The sequence below is a fragment of the Barbatula barbatula genome (genome assembly GCF_947034865.1).
Source record: "Barbatula barbatula genome assembly, chromosome: 1".
Classification (NCBI taxonomy): Eukaryota; Metazoa; Chordata; class Actinopteri; order Cypriniformes; family Nemacheilidae; genus Barbatula; species Barbatula barbatula.
The window spans coordinates 4,051,020-4,069,370 of NC_136766.1; the positions used below are offsets into that span (position 1 = coordinate 4,051,020).

Below are 18,351 nucleotides of genomic sequence, written 5' to 3' on the forward strand. Positions count from 1 at the left end.
CGGCTTAGAAAACTAGTACGTTTGGACTGGACACATTTACTTTCTGAAATGAAACTTTATTATACTGTTATTCTTACATGCTTTGCTTTGGTTTAAAAACTAATGTCTGCCTCGCTTCTTTTATTGCCTCGTGTTGGAGTCTGACTTTTCAGCTGAGGGCTGAACTGGACTCGGAGGAACACCGAGTGATCTGAAAGCAGTCAGATCCAACATCTGCGAGACAAAACTGAGCCCGCGCTTCATTTTATCATCATAACAGACGGTTCCATAACATCAGCTCATTTAAACTTCTGGAAAACATCATGATGCCGACAACAGGGACTGTAAATAATAACACATAAAGCATCTGAAGCACAGGTGTTCCGACTCTTAAGGAAAACTAATCACGGTTTTACTATAGTAAAGTGTAGTAACCACGCTTTTACTACGGTAAAACTTTAGTAACCACAGTTTAACTATTGTAAAAGATTGTTAGCCAGGGTTTTCCTATAGTACTATAGTAAAAAATGAGTGGTTATGGTTTAACTATAGTAAAAGAGTAGTAACCATGGATTTAGTATGGCAAAAGTGTTTTAAGCATGATTTACATATAGCAAAAGTGTAGTGACCACGCTTTTACAATAGTAAAAGTTTAGTAACCACAGTTTAACTATGGTAAAAGTGTAGTGACCAAGGTTTTACTATTGTACAATAGTAGTATTAGTGCTAGTAAACTAGCAAAAGAGTATAAGCCAGGGTTTTACTATACTCATGGTTATATTATAGTAAAAGTGTAGTAGTATTGGCAGTAGAATTTTATTCAATAGCTTTACCAAAAACATTATGCTTAATATTCATATATAAAATTGCTGATATTATTGTGTAATCTTTTTTATTGGAAAACAAGGCAAAGTGTACCACAGTTGTCAGTGTGGATTCTCTGCACATCATCAAGATCTCTACATTTACTGACGCCATTGTAAAAACCGTCGTATTTGTCACCCATGACCAATTCACTGCGCATGAAAACACGCAACCTTTTGTCCCCCAAAACAAGAGGCTATACAGTGAGGAAAAGACCTCCAGCTGAGGCCGACTGTAATCTGGTGGCAGAGTTTTCTATGCGGGAGGGTCAATGAAGCATGTGCACGTGAACCCCGCAGAGAACAATTACCCATCAGCCTCGGGCCCGTCCTACTCATGAGCAAATATCTCCACTGTGACATCACACAGGAAGCAGCTGCTGTTTCCCTGCATTCAGAGATCCCTTACTAACTCAAAAAGCGTGTGGGGTTGCAAAACACATTAGACAGACTTTACGGTCCAACAAAAGAGCCGTTGTGAGTTCAGCCTCTGCCACTTGTTCTGGATATCGGGGCTAATCTCTGTGCCATTCGGTCATTTAGAAAGCATGAGCCGGGTAGGCAGTGGGCCGTCCGCGGGGGAAATGTGCAGTCAACGCTCCAAATCTACACCCACACGGACAACTTAACAAGCCCTGTGAAGAGTGACCGGGGGTTCAGAATGCACGCTTCATTCCCTGCACAGAGTAAAACCCCTGACAGCGTTTCAGAAAGTGGAAACAAATGAAAAACATCATTGGAGGTGCCAACAAAAAGATCCAAAACTCAATTCCAAGTCAATCACAACTCAAAGGACTTTCTTTCTTTCCTCCCTTGAATGTTGTTTATTGTGCACTGCACTTTTTATCAGGGTAAAACCACACTGCGTTGACAACACTGCGTTTTTTATTGGAGATGCACTTACCGTTGATTTAGCGTGTTGATGCCTTGAAGATCAGACAGTGGCACACGATGCCGGTTTCTATTCACACCTAAAACACATCAGAAGTCACGTGAAACCGGTCTGTGAGACGCATCAGATAAAAATGAGTATGTGGTTAAAGATCTCAGTATGACAGCACTGCAGTTCAACATTAACAGGATGTGATTCAGTCTCTGCGGTTGGGTCAAATGAAATGTGTGATCATGCGATTAGATGTCAATCCCTCTATACATGCTTTTGTAAATCAGTTCAATTTAAAAGAAACAAAATGACATCCTGTCAATGTTTTATAACTCAAGCTGGATGAATATTTCTGGGAAAATTGTATTCAAATGTAGACCATGAGTGGGTGTTACCCTGATAAATATTGCTTATTTACTAAGTTAACAATGCAAAACTGTGAAAAGTGCTATAGAAATACAGCTGAATAAAATATGTGTATCGTTATTGATGCATTTAATCCATATTGATTAAATATATATTTAGCATCTTTTACAGTATATAGCTTCTTATATAAACTGTAAAAAGTGCTATGGAATTACAATTGAATTCAATATTATTATTGCTGTCTATAAATGATATTGATTACATATATATTTTAAATATTAAATATTATATAGATGCTGTTTGAGCTACAGTGATTGTAAAGGTGCTATAGAACAATGCAAAATTGTGAAGAGTAATTTATAAACAATTTAATTATTTTACTATTATGGAAAAAAGTGTATATGAATATGTTTAAAAACATGCCTTGGATATATTTGATTACATAACTGGATTTTTCAGTAAACATTTTGCAGCAATGCAATGTTTGGATAAAATCATAGTTTCTTAGGTTAAAAGAAATCAAGCTTTTTAAAGCAAATATCTAACAGAAATACAGCCGCAGAAAAGAGACCATTTCAACATTATTTCTTCAAGTTTTTCTGAATCGACCATTTACAGGTATGTGTTCAGGTACAATGATCGTTTCGTTTCATTCTGTGAACTACTAACAATATTTCTTAGGACATTTTGACAAAAATATTGTTGCTATTTGCAAAAAAGGAAAACTGGAGAAGCAGCTGAAAATAGCAGAAAAGATGCTCTGTATTTTTCAGACCTCAAATGCCAAGACGACAAGTTCATATTCACTTTTAAGCAAAACATTAGTAATATTTCTACATGTATTTAGGAAAAATCCCAAACTATTTTAGACACTGGACTGAAATAGCCACAATACATCAAGAAATGTTGATTCAATGAAAATTTGGAACGGTTCTTTCTGCCGCTGTATTATTCAGACCTAAATATAACCACCATGATGTCCTTTATTACCTTGATAATATTTCTATTATAGTATTATACTATAGTATTGTCTAAATAATTAATAGTTTTTATGAGGATAAACAAAATCTTCTTGATTTGTAGTGGGTTTTGTGTGTTGTATACGGTCTATCATCTAGGCTACCTTCATGAAGAAGATCGATTGTGAGCCCGCTGTCCTCAAAAGCAAAGAGAAATGAGTTTGCACCCTCGGCCGGAGGTGTCATGCAAGGGTGTGAGTGCTCAGAATGAAGACTCCACTGAGGGGAGAGCGGAGGGCTGTAGGAGAAGCATGCATGCTGGGCTGAACCCCCAGACAGGGCTGTTAGTGAGAGACAAACACCCTCTGACATCATGCAGGGAAGCAAGACAGGTGCAAGATGGATGGGCGAAGACATGAGGGTAAGAACTGCCAGCTTCCAATCTGAATCCAATCGATGATTCGGTATAAATGTGTGTGTGTGTGTGTGTGTGTGTGTGTGTGTGTGTGTAAATTGAATGCGCTGTGCCGGCCGGAACCTCATGTCTTGGCTCCGGGTGCATGACGTGAGGAGATGAGATGGAAAAGCAGCCTTACTGTATTTCTCCTCTTTGCACCTCTGCAGGATCTCTAAGCTTCTCTGATGCACAGGGTGATGCAGAAAACTAAAGCTATCCACACTTTTCACAACCGGAGCGGCAGCATCATGCCCTTAAGAAGCCAAAAACAAACCACACACGAGACAGAGAGAGAGAAATGACAGATTAAACAGAGAGAAATAAGATGTGCAGTCTACAAGAGTAATCTCGTACAGCAAGACGTTTGATTATCAGCAAGTGTCCCAGAAGGCTTTGAGCAAGAGGAGCTGGGCTACAACGGTGTGATTCGCCAAACATCACTTTCGTGGTTTGAATATAAATGTCAAGATAAACGCTTGTATACAGCAGACAAAACGCTATCAAAATTCACATTTGGAAAATAAGCATTCAAAATTAAGTCTCTCTTACCCGCCAAAACGGATCAATGATTTGAATGACATCATTCAGCAATTCAGCTACACATCAGATTCCATGCTACGGGGTTTACACTAAATGCTATTGGCTATTTTTAAAGTGGAAGAAGCCATTTATTATTCCCCTCACTAACTTCCCGACTAAGTGAAAATTGCGTCTACACCTCGAACAAAGTTGTCTTTAAATTAGTACGTCTTTACAATTTAGCAAGAGACATCAACTTAAGGCTTATACAGTAGGTTTAAATCGACTCACCGCTTCGTTTCTCCACATGTCTCTTCCCAGCATCCCTGAAGGCCACCGCGCCTCTGAAATAAGCCCTGAGCACCGCCCAGCGGAAGGTGGCCGCCGGGTCGATGCCGATCAGGCCGCAGATGAAGGCATTTTTACTACTTTTGAGCAGAGCGACGATGTCCGGCCGCATGTGGTCTGTATTCTTCTCTCTGAAGTCCTGAAACAGAGCAGGTTGTTCAGACAGTCAACTAACTGTACCGTCTCATCCAACAACACCTCCTCAACGTTCCTGTCTGAACATAAACGTAATAATCCTTCATCATTTTCTTGTGATCGTGAACTTTTTGTGTTTGTTTAATATACGGCCGTGGAGACCGTTCCAAATCTTTATTTAACCAGCTTGTAGCATCTTTTCTGTTATTATGACCCGTTTCTCCATTTTTCCTTTTCTGCAGATAAGTGCATATAGAAACATTATTGTAGTGAGGTAGGCGGGACGAGAGCCGGGATTCGAGGTACAGCTGACGCTCGTAATTAGTCACGCACCGGTCTCGTATCACGGAGGAGATCGGGAGCATAAGAGGACGAGCGACCGGACCGTCAGTGAGAGAGGACCAGGCCTGGATTTTAGTTGTGTGTCTATTTACGTTTTTATTTATTAATTAAAAGTTGTTTTATGTTCGCCGGTTCCCGTCTCCTTCCTTCCTTCCTTTTATTGAACTGTTACACAATTATTTTGTTGGAAAATTTGGGAATAATATTGTTTGCAGCTCACAGAAGGAAACAAAAATGATCATTTTACCTAAACACATTCCTAGAAATAGTGAATTCGGTATAACTGAAAATAATTTCGTATATATATGGAGTCATATGAAATATTGGTTATGATCCGAGCACAAATGGTTTTAGCGAGTGAAAATGTAATGCAATAATTTTGCAAAAAAAGAAAAGATCCAGTTATATACTTTAAAAAAAGTAAACGTAAGAACATTCCAGCTACCATCTCCAAAGTATAAATGTTGCCTTTTAGAAACATGCGTGCACAAGACCGTTCCAACAAGTGTAAGAACAGAAGGTGCACTTGTTCAAGGGATGGATGGGTGGGGGTGCACCTGCGTTTTTATTGACCTGCTGAGCAATAACTCAACACACACGCCTTTGTGTGCGCGCATACTGTATGTGCAACTGATGTTTAAAATGAAATGACACACTTCAGACAGACAGCTACACCGCTGTTTCAGGAATGAAGTGAAAAGGGTCTTCAAGCCTTCATTGTATTACAGTCAGACCCTACAGAACATAAACAGCTCCAGGCTAGTCCGCCCATTGTGTCCGGTCACACGCGATTACTCACTCCTGTCATATTTACGGTGCCAAGCTGCGAGTTACTCATTACATAAATATACAGTCACATGACACAGAAAACATGCCCTGTTAACGTTCAATGCAAGGTCAAAAACAACCATCTATGTCTCATCTGTGGCTAAAAGCAAAGATATACTGTTCGACATTCTTATTTAAAGTTATATGCATTTTCTTCGGTGCGTCAGTTGGAAAACCAATAGTTTTCCTAACATTTGATCATTTCATAACACATACAAGTAATGTTTTTAAAAGGTTGCTTTGGGCATCTACTGCAGTTCCAGTGGATATTAACTGGTCTCAGTCTTTCCGGTCTTCAAAAATCATCATAGTCACAGGCAAAAGCATAGTCATCAAGGGGATGTTTGTCTGAGAATAGTTTACGAACAAGATGCCATGTTCGTACTACCGAAATAAAATAGTATAAAACTGAAATAAGAGATGTGCAAAGCTCTGACCTTCACTCCATATTTAACTTTCCCTGCGTAGTGTTTGATGATGAAGGCCGGCTCCATGACCGCAGGAAACTCTATGTAGCGGTTTCCTTCATGTTGCCGCTTGAACTTGTCCAGCAGGGTTTGATTGGTGGCCTGTGGAAAACTAACGCAAAAGAGGAACAGTGATCATAGACGGAGAGACAAACACATTTTTAACACACCAATCGTTTTTGCAGATGAAACCGAGACCGTACAAAGATTTGACAATTGAGCAATTTAATGAAAATAATAGCTTCATATTAAAGATGATTCACTTTTTATTGGCGAAAGAATCACCTTGTTTTACTGTATACTATGTAGAAAAATACATTGATTTTGACTGATTTGTAAAACGTTGAAATATATGACCATTGCTCTCCCTTTGCTTAAGATAATGATGGTGTAACATGACATTTTGAAACATGCATGACAAACAGCGATTTCATATAAACATATACGTTATTCCCTGTTTAAAGTCCCCACGAAATCTAAATCGACTGTATTTATTTACTTTGTTAGTGCACATTACTAGTTTTGTGGTGTACCATTCATTTGTCGATCCACAAAAAATAATGCCTTTGTTCATTGGTTCATAAGGTTTCATCTCGTTTCTCTTAATACAGACGGACAAGGAAGTTTGCTCGTCTACGTCGTGTGATTGAGTTTCTGTGAATAAGGCGCAGATGAACAAGCTCCTCTGGCTTCCAGATAAAGGATTTTTGCTGCCAAAATTTCAGCAGAAACTCAACACAGCCACAGGAAAGACTGATCTGGAGTCAGATTTCCAGCTATTTTAAGCAAAGGGAAATGATTTGATTATTGTATTAAGTTTTAAGTCAATCTAAGGTTACGGTTTTCTAAATCTGTGATCAGCATCCCTCCTCTTTCAGACCTGAACACAATATATCCATTTAGTATTAGAAATGAATTATATAATGTCAACTGCAAAATTATTTTGTCTTCTTAATATCTTTGTATATTATTTAATTGCAATGTTTCCCTTTTTTATAAACATTTGATACTTTCATTTACTGATGACTTGAGAACCTATGATTGTGATTCAGAAGTTTCATCTGCCCTGTTAAAAGTCTCACAACAAACCCTTTCTTTCATGCAGTTCTGATTTTTAGTTTCTTTCCTATTCCTTTTCCTAAACATAGGTCTGTCTACAGTATATAAAAAAGTGAAATGTTAAACGCTCCATCACCTGTAAGTCACTTTGGATAAAAGTTTTGCCTACATGTATACATGTAAAGTAAATGTACAGTAAATGTCTCTCCCCTGAGGATGTGTGTCATACAGGAATGTTGACATACTTGCATTCTTCATCCAGTAGGTGGAGCAGTGCTGTGGGCTTCTTACTGATGAGATTAATGCAACCCGTGTTATCAATGTAATCAATGTTATGCCAAGTGATGCCTTCTGACCGGTACTCCTCCTACAGGACATACATAAACATATTCAATAATGATGATCACCAAACGACAAAGATTGAAAGTTGATGAAAGTTATTCATGATAACATAATGTTCGCAGTCAAATGAACGCACACAACCTGTTGTAATAATATGAATAATTCTTTATGAATTCATTTTGGACAACAACATGATTTCTCGTTGATCCGGAGAAAACGTCCCTTTGCTGTGCCGTGGCTTTTGGGTCTAATAATACGAAAGACATTCTTAACATTTTGGAGCATTTTTCCCTATAACTGCTTCCTTGGATCATTGGGAAAATAAAATGAATATAATCCCATATAATCCCAGCAGGTATTCATCAAATCAGAGGAATTTCCCAAAAAATGATAAAAAGCAGATAATTTATCATTTTACTCAAGATATCACATAAAATGAATCATTAATAATACAAATATTTTTACATTTTGTATATTAGCTATATTGAATCTTAATAGTGTGGTGGATCATCATAAACATCAAAATGCTTTTTAGTGCATTGCTATATGGTTTCTAAGGTTTACTTTGTGGTTGCTAGGGTATTAAGTACCCACACCAAAAAATCTCTATGAATAAGTGACCAAGGCACAAACAGTGCGAGACAAATTCTATGCAAAAGTTAAATATTTATAAGAGCTCATAGATCTGTGCGACCCCAGAGTCCTTCAGATTGAGCAATAGTTATTGTCAAAAGAATGCCAACTTCACAGCGCAGAAAGAAATGCACACAGACTTCAGCAACCGCTGTGCACCCCGCCTCTATTTGGCTAATGAACTCAAATACCCTCCAAATGAAATCAAATCCATGTACAAGATCTCCATAAATGACACTGAAAGAAGAAAGAGCGTCTGCCGTAAACAGGAGACTGATGGGATGTGGTGTAGTGTTGTGATTGGCTCCGGCGTGGCTGTATTTATGGACATCAAATGGTAAGTACGCTATGCCAGGCGTAGCTGAGGAAAAGACAGGACGTCCTGTTTCCCCCATCACCCGGCCAAAGCCTGACGGCGCCTGGAGACTACAGAAACTCTGACGGAGCATTTGACGGACAGGAATGCGATAAGATACTGTAGGTTTTGAGGGTGTGGAAAGAGCCCGTCCACAAGGGAAAAAAGGATTCTCTAACTCTGTATTTTTGTCTTGGCTTCCAGCTATTTTTGTTTGAGACTAGAGGGATTCAAAAATGAAAAATATCATCATTTATTCACCCGCGCGTCATTGCAAACCTGCATGACTTTCTTTAGCAGAACACAAAAGAAGATATTTTCAAGAACGTTGGAGACCAAACAACATTGGTCCCCATTGACTTCCACTGAATGAACACAAAACCGCAGAAACTGAAAAGAGACAAATTCAGGTTTTGAATGACAAATGGGTGATACAAAAAAACGGGGCATGAAGCATCTTTAAGTGTGGATTGCCTAAAGCAGTGTACACTATAGTATGAATACTACGCCAGGACGACTTTTCTCCACTTACTGAACAAATATCGTTTCATCTTAACCATCACAACCAATACAACCCCTGGTACAGATTAACCAATGCCTATACACACAACACGCACGTTCTAGGGTCCTGCGCGGATAACCTGGGTATGGTCTATATTAAACGTACCACGCAGCATACTTGGCTGTTCTCTCAGGATGTGAACTCGCTGCTGACATTTGAATCCAAATGTGTTTCCAGCTCTCGAGCAATTGAAAGCGTGCAACTTGGCGGACGGAGCAGAATTCCTGAACGTTTATCAAGGAACAAACAAGCAAAACTGTTCTGCCATAATGCTCTTCAGACGTTGATATGCATCGTTTCAAAATCTCCTATCAAGCTTTTGTGGACACACGCCTAATACAAACCTACACACAGTAAGTGTATTAGGAATGTTCACAAACTATAATCCCGTGAAAGGAGACGAAAGCAAATCTGACCGTGATTTACAGTGTTTAATAAGTATCTGTCAATAAAGAAGTATTCGCGCCACGAATGCTGACTAATATTTGCTCTTGGACGTAAATCAACACTTCCCATAATGTTCTCTGTCACCTATGTGAATAAGCAAATATGTCAAGCGGGTTTTCCTCAAATCCGAGCCACTAGAAACCAAAACCACAGAACTCTCCATTCAAACATATACTTTGGGGTGCGTCACAAAGGCAAGGCTCTGACAGGCCGTCATTAAAGTGAACGGTTGCCTCCTTAGTCATCTTAAAAGAACTGCCTCATTGAGAAAATAGACGGTATTACACAGACACGTTTCTAACCAGCTCCTTTGTCTGACGCTAAGGCAAAGCGATCCTTTTAATTGTGTCATTACATAGTTTATCTTGTGTGAAACTGTGACATACCACACACGATCACACAGCCGGCATACAGGACATTATAACCCTGCTTGTGTCATGATTCATGACATACCGCAGCATTGCTCCGGCTATTTCATATTTTTTTGGTGAAATAGACTACGAGTACATTTATTGTAATGTACATACAGAGTTCTTAGGGTTCCTTATCATAATAATGAGTAATAGTCATGTTGAAAGCCTTGAAAGACATGTTATAAAACACATGTGTCCCTATGTTTTACAATAATCTCATTCGCTACAATACAGAATTTGGATTTAATGACGATTTCGTACATGCACTTGAAGGGAGTTGAAAGCGCACAGTTTACAGGATTACAAATCATTTGCCAAAACGTTTAGTCAAGCCGTGTGGGCACATATATATTTTTTCTTGATGCTCGAGTCATTATAGCTGGTAATAAATCTGTTGTTGGGTAATAATGTTGAGCTGTGTGAGGGAAAGACGGTTATCTCGGGGTCATTACCTGCTCCAGTTTAAAAATGTGCTGGTTGAAATAGTGCTGAAGTCTCTCGTTGGCAAAGTTAATGCAGAATTGTTCGAAGCTGTTGTTCTCGTAGTCTTCGAAGCCAAAGATGTCGAGAACCCCAATGGACAAGATCTGAAAAGAAGGGGCGATAAAAACTTAAGATATAATGTTTGATGAATCAAATGAGCTTTTTAAAGGAATCTTAAAGTTATTATATATAGACAAGTTTCAGTTGACTTCCGGTCTGTGTTTGGCTAGTGTCTAATAACATAACTATTTAGATTTTATTTAATTTATGCCAATATTAGTTGTGTATTATTCTTTTATTGCATAACAATAATTATATTAAATAAACGATTTGTTGAATTTTGTTGTATGTTCATTTTATCAATTTTATCAGATTGAAAGTGTCCTGTAGTCACATTAAAAGAAATCGTGTGGTACATTGACATCTAGCGGTTGAGCTTGGTATCGCAGTATAAATTCAGAATATTGGAAAGGCAAGTTTAGTTCATTGCTCCCTGAATTCTTTGTAAATCGCTTTGGATTAAAGCATCTGCTAAATGACTAAATGTAAATGTAAATGTAGCCAAGTAACGGTTCTTCTCCGTTTCTTTTACTTGTTATCAGAAATAATCTGATTTTATCATCTGACTTTTGTTAGTCAATGTGTACCGGAAGTTTAAAACAGTCCACAAACGCAGGTATGTGCAGTAATGTTTATTTATGTTGTCACTTCTATACAGCAGTGGGAAAAAATAGTTTTTCTGTATTAACTAATAATAGGTGTTTAGGTAAAATGATCATTTTAGTTTCATTCTGTGAATTACTAACATCATTTCTCCCAAACTTCAAATAAAAACATTTAAACGTATAAACATATAAAAACTTTGCATTTATTCCCAGAAAATGAAAACTGGAGAAAAAGGTCAACAGACACTGGCCTAGAATGACCACAATACATCCAGAAATGCTGATTGAATGAAAATTTGGAATGATTTCCCATTTTATTTAAGATACTTTACAACAAGCAAATTTGTATGTTTTAAATCCAATGTTTACTAGAAACTATTCTTTTTACTGCATGAATTCCAAATTTTGGTTTTAAAATATAATTGTCATGTCTTTCCCAAGCCTGGAAACCATCATCAAAAGTCTATGATAATCCAGATTGCTCATGACACTGAAAACTATGAACACCATAAGAAACAATGCAGAACAGCAGAAATCATTGTGCGTCTTACATAAGATCAGGACCTCACTGACTGTGCCGGAATACATCTCATAATATAGTCTCTCCGTCCATAATTTACAGATCAAACCAGAAAGAAGCGGCAGAAAGGACTCGTGCTCATGTTGGTGTCATGTGACTAAACCGCTTCCACCGCTGCCATTCAACAATTCTCCAAAACGCTTTTACCTTGGCAAACTCTTCCAAGTCTTTTTTGTTGAGCAGGGCGTGATTGATCCGGAACACAATCCAGTCGAACAGGGCACTGTAGAGAGACTTGGCCATTGAGTCCCGTACCGTCACAGCCTGCGAGAGAGGGGAAAACCAAAATCAGCACGGAGAAATCCACAGTACAGCTGCTTTTCATTTAACGCTTATGACCGGAGAGCTGTTTTAACCAAAACAGACATGACAGGTCAAATAAAGTAATGGATGTGGTTAACAGGTTTGGATATTCCAGTAATGAGTCCTTTCTTCTGCAGAACGCGAAGGAAGATTTTGGAAGAACAACACTGTACCCCATTGACTTCCAAAGTATGGACACGATTGCTCAAACTATCTTCTTTTGTGTTCCACGGAAGAAAGAGTGATGAACAGATTTTCAAAGATATCATGTTAAGCGAACGATGAAAGAATGTTTGTTTTTGGGTGAACGATCCCGTTGAGGACATTGAGTGACGGGTGCAATTCTGTGGGCACTTTTGACCGTTGTCTAGTCCGCTCTGTATTGCACATGAGACTTCTGCAAAGGCTTCAACTGAACCAGAAAGAATAATATTAGTTTACGGGCCAGTCGGACCGATTAGAAGTGTTGACTCACAGGACTGTCAGGTGAGCTGAATGAGAAGTCTAAGCTGGTTTTTATTAAGCAGCGTTTAACAATCTCTCAGTAATACACGAGCAATCACCGATGTTTAACGGCTCACCATATGTGTATATTGTTGGCGTTCTGGGTTCATATCGCATGGAATGTCCCTGGAAGGCTTGTGTTTGTTTTTAAAGCAGCGTTCAGCTCATTTAGGTTATCTGCCCTCGGTTACTGTCTCTCTCTCTCAAACATCTGCTACTGTCTTCCTATTACCATCATCGCTTTTCACTCTTTGTGCCAAGGAGAGAGTCGTACAGAATCACAGAAGCCTGATTTCTGCTTGTCTGAAATCGATAGATGAACAAATCTACTCCCTGGGAAAGAAAAGCCTATTCAATGACACTTGAGCAGATGAAATTGGACCTTGTTATTAATTTGACGAATCTGTTTTTGCATAAGAACAGAGAGAACAGGTGAGATTAAACACAGATTCTCGGACGATTCTTTTATTATGATCCGATTCGTATTTTTACTCTCAAGTACATTTCCCAGCATCCGTACCAAGTATTTCTTTTGTGGAAAATGTTACTTTACTAATACCTAGTATTGCTATACTCTACAGCAGGGGTCTCCAACCTTTTTGTAAGCGAGGGCTACCGAAATATCTAAAATCCTCCAGAGGGCTACTTGTTGATAACGTCCTTTTAAACTTTAAACATGCGATGCCTTATTTTTAAACTCACAGAACCAAATTCAGTTTTCTTTCAGATATTTTTGCACTTGAATATATTAAAGCTTATAATAATTGCTAATAATAAACTTTCATGACGATGTAGCACTTGGCTGATCGGTATAGTCACAGCTTTGTCAACTGTCTTGAGCATTATTGGTGAGCCCTGTGTTTAGCGGGCACCTTACAGAGTTCATGCAGGCTACCAGATGCCCACGGGCACCGCGTTGGAGACCCCTGCTCTACAGTATACAGTTTCATATTTTTATTCCACTACATTTCATAAATACATTTAAATTTTTACCTTAAAGGCATAAAATATGTAATGCATTAAAATAAAGAAAACATTTCAAACTTAATTTCACTTCACATCTTAAGAAAGTACTTAAACATTTTTTAGACCTTTACTTTTGGAAAGAATGTGTTTTTGAAAGTGGAGTAAAAACTATACAAATATGCTCTACACACATATTTTTATATTTGAAGAGGTCATGTGCAAAAATGGATAAACATTTTTAAATATTTTCTAAAATCATGTTTTTTTTATTGTGCATTCCAAGTATTATCAATCAAACTGCAGACGTTCTTTAATACGTAATAATAACAACTAAAACAATTCTAGCTAACTAACACGATACAAATGAAAACAAGATGATACGGTTTATGCGTTAAAGACCCTGTGAAATAAAAAATGACAATATCTATTTTTTCATGAAATATTGAAGCATTTATTGTAAATAGTTTATCAATGTGGGTCATTTTCTTTTTAAACATTTCTGTGCCCTCATTATCTTTAGTTAAAAAGAAAATGCACTTCCGTCCTGTAGTGACTATCCACCTTAAATGACGTATGTTAAACGGCTTGGGCGGAGCATCCGTTAACACCTCCCCTTCAACTATCAGCCTTCTACCAGTTTGCTTTCAAAATGCAACAGCTTTTTTATACATCCAATCAAATCGCAGAGAAAGAAAGAAAGCCACACTATTTTTCATATTAGAAATTCCATTTCACCCGGAAATGCTTTAAAATATTAAGGAAGTTAAAACACAACTTCCGGTTCACAGGGACTATAAACTGGGATGTTCCCACCTCGCGCCACTAAACTCGTCTCTGCACTTTGAGCTGGAAGGTCAAATTATTCTACCATTAAAATGGCACACTTCAGCTTTAACGTCTTTATTTATGTGCAAATGAAGTCTAAGGAATTTATTAAGTTGCTCCAAAGGTGAGCGTGAACAATAAAACAGCTCATTGGTTCATTATTTTAAGATGACAGGAGTCCTGATGTCGGAAAGACTCTTCTGGATTTCATTATGAAGATTGAGCACGAGGATCTCTGTGAGACAGACTCCAATGCACTTATGCCACTTTTAATGGAAACGACTACAAATAAGATTGCAATTGTCTCTTTAGAAAGGGCTTAATTCAAACCCGCAAAAAGGCTTTTATGTTTGGGAAAAGAGATGGTTTCCTGAAAAGCTTCAGAGGATTATGACCCAGAGGAGAAGTTGTGGGCTTTAACAGCATGTCAACATGATCTAAAGAGCAGCTGCACACACAGAGCATTTAGGTTTGGATCGGTTTGCGTCATGTACCTTGGCACTCAACGTTTGTCTTTCTCGAGTTTGCCACGGGTCTAAATGCAAAAAAAATTGCTCACCTCAGCCAGTTTGTACGGGACGATCAGCCTCTCGCCCACTGTGACCGTCTTGCGTGTGGTCAGGGCCTCAAAGAGCGTCTCTTCTTTGACCTATCAGGGTGTAGACAGAAGATCTTCATTCATAAAGAACAAATGAACAACCGTGTTTAAAACTCGCTCTTTTATAAAGTTACTTCGGACTTGGACTGTCTGAATTCATTGCTATTGTATTCCAAATCTCAGTTTTCTTGACATTAAACATATGGATCATGGAACCCAGTAAGTATCCATCGACATTTATTTTAAAAGAGTTGTAATTTTGTGGTGAACTATTCATGTTAATATTTGGCAGGTTTTTATGTCAGAAAATGGCAGAGACAGAGACGTGATGCATATCACATACGTCTATCACCACATTCTAAAACTAAGAAAACAGATACAAAACTGTTAATAATAGTGCTAATAATACACATTTCACCAAATAATTGGTTAAAATTAGCCATGGGATTATGCTTTATTAAATGGTGGCGTATATGTTTACAATTCATGTTCACAACAAAGCACCATGTTCACAAATGTTCATTCATGTTCACAAATAAAACCTGCCGGGAACTATGAGAATAAAGCATCCGGTATGAGCACAAAGCAGAGAGGTTTTATTTTAATACAACACTCTATTGACTATTAAGAAATTGATGTTTATGTTTCCTGGCTCATCAAAGACCTCAAGTCCATAGTATTACAATGTCAGGAAATGCATTCATTTCTACAGAGCGATTCATGAATGTGCGTCTGTGTGTGTGTAGATAAAGACCAGACTTGCTTTGATCATGCTATTAAGCTAATGTGGCCTTGAATTTATGAATTTATTTGAACTTTACATCCCATTTCCTATTTGGTCTACAACACAAAGAACATCATTAAAAAACACTTTGTTCCTTGCGAACTAAAGACCAATTCACTGAGAAAGGTTTTTTCAAAAACACATTTCTTCTGTTGTGTTGTGTGCACTGCGCATTTTTTTTGTGAATGTGCTCCATATTTAGTTTATATAGTTATATATTTATGTACAACTTTCTTAGTTGAAAATGTTTCTGATGAACGTTGAGTGATAAACATTAACACCTCGACTGAAATTGCAATTATTCCTCAGCGCTTTACAAAACCATTTTCTGACTCTTTCTGTGTATAAGAACCATTCGAGAAACAGTGTAACGATCATGTTTGTTTGATATGTAATATTCATATAAATAATGACCACGATAGATTGAGTCAGCCGGCTCTGTCAAAGTTCATCACGTTCACATCTGCTTCATGACGTGACGTGAGTTTAACCAGAGAGTTTGAGTAGGGAGTCATTCTGTCCTGTCTGATTCTTTTAAGCACGTTTTTACTGATCTTTACCTCAAGCAGCTCAGACACAACTGGCAGAACTTCAGGATTGCAGATATCAATGGAGTCGTCCCTGTAAATCTTTTTCTTGTATTTGATATTTCCTAAATGAAGGATTGCCGACAACAGAGAAAAAATCCTGCATGAGAAAAGAAATGTTAGAAGTTAGAAATGCATTGAGGTAGATGACAAATAACCTATCTTACTTGAAATCACACTTACGCGGTTGCCAGATGCTCTGGAGTGACTTACAGAGCATTATTTCTGTACATGTACGCAATGAAAATCGAACTTGCAACCGGTTGAGCAACAGTCATTTTCTTTTCACATTAAAATTTTAAGTTGAAAATATAAATGTGTGGATGCTGTTACGACTGTTCCTTTTATAAGCTTGTCAAATTTGCCATCACATTTTTGCAATTCACCTAAATGTGCTTGGATCGTGACATCGTGGTTTATTGCGCGCATGGCAAATTATAAAAGAACGCAAAAAATGTTGCAGCACACGAGAACCAAGGGAGCGGCGTTTTGGTGGGACTCACTGTTTTCTCGTAGTGGGGAGGAAGCCCACCATCTCCATGGCCAGCTGCAAGCGCTCAAAGTCATGCTTGAGATCCTCCCCTTCAACCGTGAAGCAATCCTGCTGGTATCAACAAGACATTCACAAAACCTCAGACAATTAAACAACATTTCACACCACATCCTGACATGCGTCTCTATTTAATCACTCTTAATATCCGTTGAAACATCATGCTATTATGATCCGGTAAAGCTGCATGTTCAAACATGACCAGAACATCCGAGCATGTGAATGCATCATTTGCTAAAATCACATTGTGTTGCAAAAGCTTAAAAGATTTCACATACAAATGCGGACAGCTGAGCTGGTCTTTGGCTTTTATGAACTGGCAAAGAAACAGATTAAAAACCATCAGGGTTTGGTTGAGCGGCGTGTCATTGTGAAGTTTTGGTCAAACAAGCAGAAGCTCCCGCACTGGTCTGGTTGAAAATGTGCATGTTCTGCCCATGCGGTGGAAAAATTCAGATCGCTTACGCTTATAAACACTCTTTGGAAATCTGGCACACCGGCAGAGGCAAGAAAACTAGCAATTTATGACTTGATTTATGTCATCAAATGAAAACGAAAAGGAGAAATGAGGAAGAAAATAGATTTGGATCAGATGAGGTCAATTTATCACGGAAAGTTGTCCAAACGAGAATTTCTTCGCTAAACGATTTCTGGTTCAAACGAATAATAAATCACGATGAAAAATTACACATGACATGTTGAGATCAGTAGATCGATTGCATTAGATTGATATTGGAAACTGTAATGTAACTGTAAACTAAAATGTCGATTTTATGGTCATAACAAAAACACTACTTGGATTTTTCCTTTATTTCTATATATTTACTTTTGTTTAAAAATATATGTTTTTGTTTTATTTATACTTTAGTTTAGCTTTACTTTACTTCTCTATTAGTTTAACTTATTTTGTTATATTTGTAACAAAATTTTGCCTGTAGAGTTGGCCAGATCTACCTTACAAACTGAGACGGATACAGAATGTTTTAATCTTGAAATGTTTCTGGGAACAAACAGTTTCTAGCAATTTAAATCATGTATATATGCGAGTTGACAAATAAAACGTAAATGTGTCCATAGAAAAACAAACTAGCAAAGAAGATAAAGGTAGTCATGGGCTGTTTTATATAATAAATATAAAGAATATAATATGATCAGTATTTACATAGAAAACATCTACTGTATTTAATGTCGGCTTTATCCAAAATCGTAATTATTGCATTATGTGTTAGATACACATAGATACACATATACTTGGCATCGGATGCTTTGATCTGCTATTCAAAATAACTGTACGTAATTGTATTTATTTTTTACGTAAAAATTATATTTTACATAGTTGCAATATTAGCATATGATTCAGCATTCATAGTAGCATCAATGGGTATCACTTGTACAACACTTCTACATCGCACAGCAGCAGCGAAAGAGGTTTACTGCCATCCACCGCTAGCAGATCAACTTCCCGCTCGCAACAACACAAGAACATTTACACACACATCCGCCTGAAAATGAGACCGTGTCTCCTTCATCGCCTCGCTTCATTACTGAT

General features: G+C 37.8%; 1 protein-coding gene across 5 annotated transcripts in view; it reads right to left on the minus strand.

Moving 5' to 3' along the window:
- myo9aa (myosin IXAa) overlaps window positions 1–18,351 on the minus strand; it is an 88,706-nt gene that overhangs the window by 21,611 nt on the left and 48,744 nt on the right. For 2 of the 5 annotated variants that reach the window (XM_079459350.1, XM_079459349.1), the window contains 10 exons: window positions 16,756–16,853; window positions 16,226–16,352; window positions 14,843–14,932; window positions 11,833–11,949; window positions 10,410–10,544; window positions 7,451–7,572; window positions 6,117–6,258; window positions 4,318–4,513; window positions 3,647–3,760; window positions 1,747–1,813 (listed from right to left, as the gene is read on the minus strand). In XM_079459350.1, the coding sequence (XP_079315476.1) occupies window positions 1,747–1,813; window positions 3,647–3,760; window positions 4,318–4,513; window positions 6,117–6,258; window positions 7,451–7,572; window positions 10,410–10,544; window positions 11,833–11,949; window positions 14,843–14,932; window positions 16,226–16,352; window positions 16,756–16,853 (1,208 nt within the window). Of the gene's footprint in view, window positions 1–1,746; window positions 1,814–3,646; window positions 3,761–4,317; window positions 4,514–6,116; window positions 6,259–7,450; window positions 7,573–10,409; window positions 10,545–11,832; window positions 11,950–14,842; window positions 14,933–16,225; window positions 16,353–16,755; window positions 16,857–18,351 lie in introns of all 5 variants that reach the window. The other 3 variants (XM_079459352.1, XM_079459348.1, XM_079459351.1) reach the window with 2 other exon arrangements.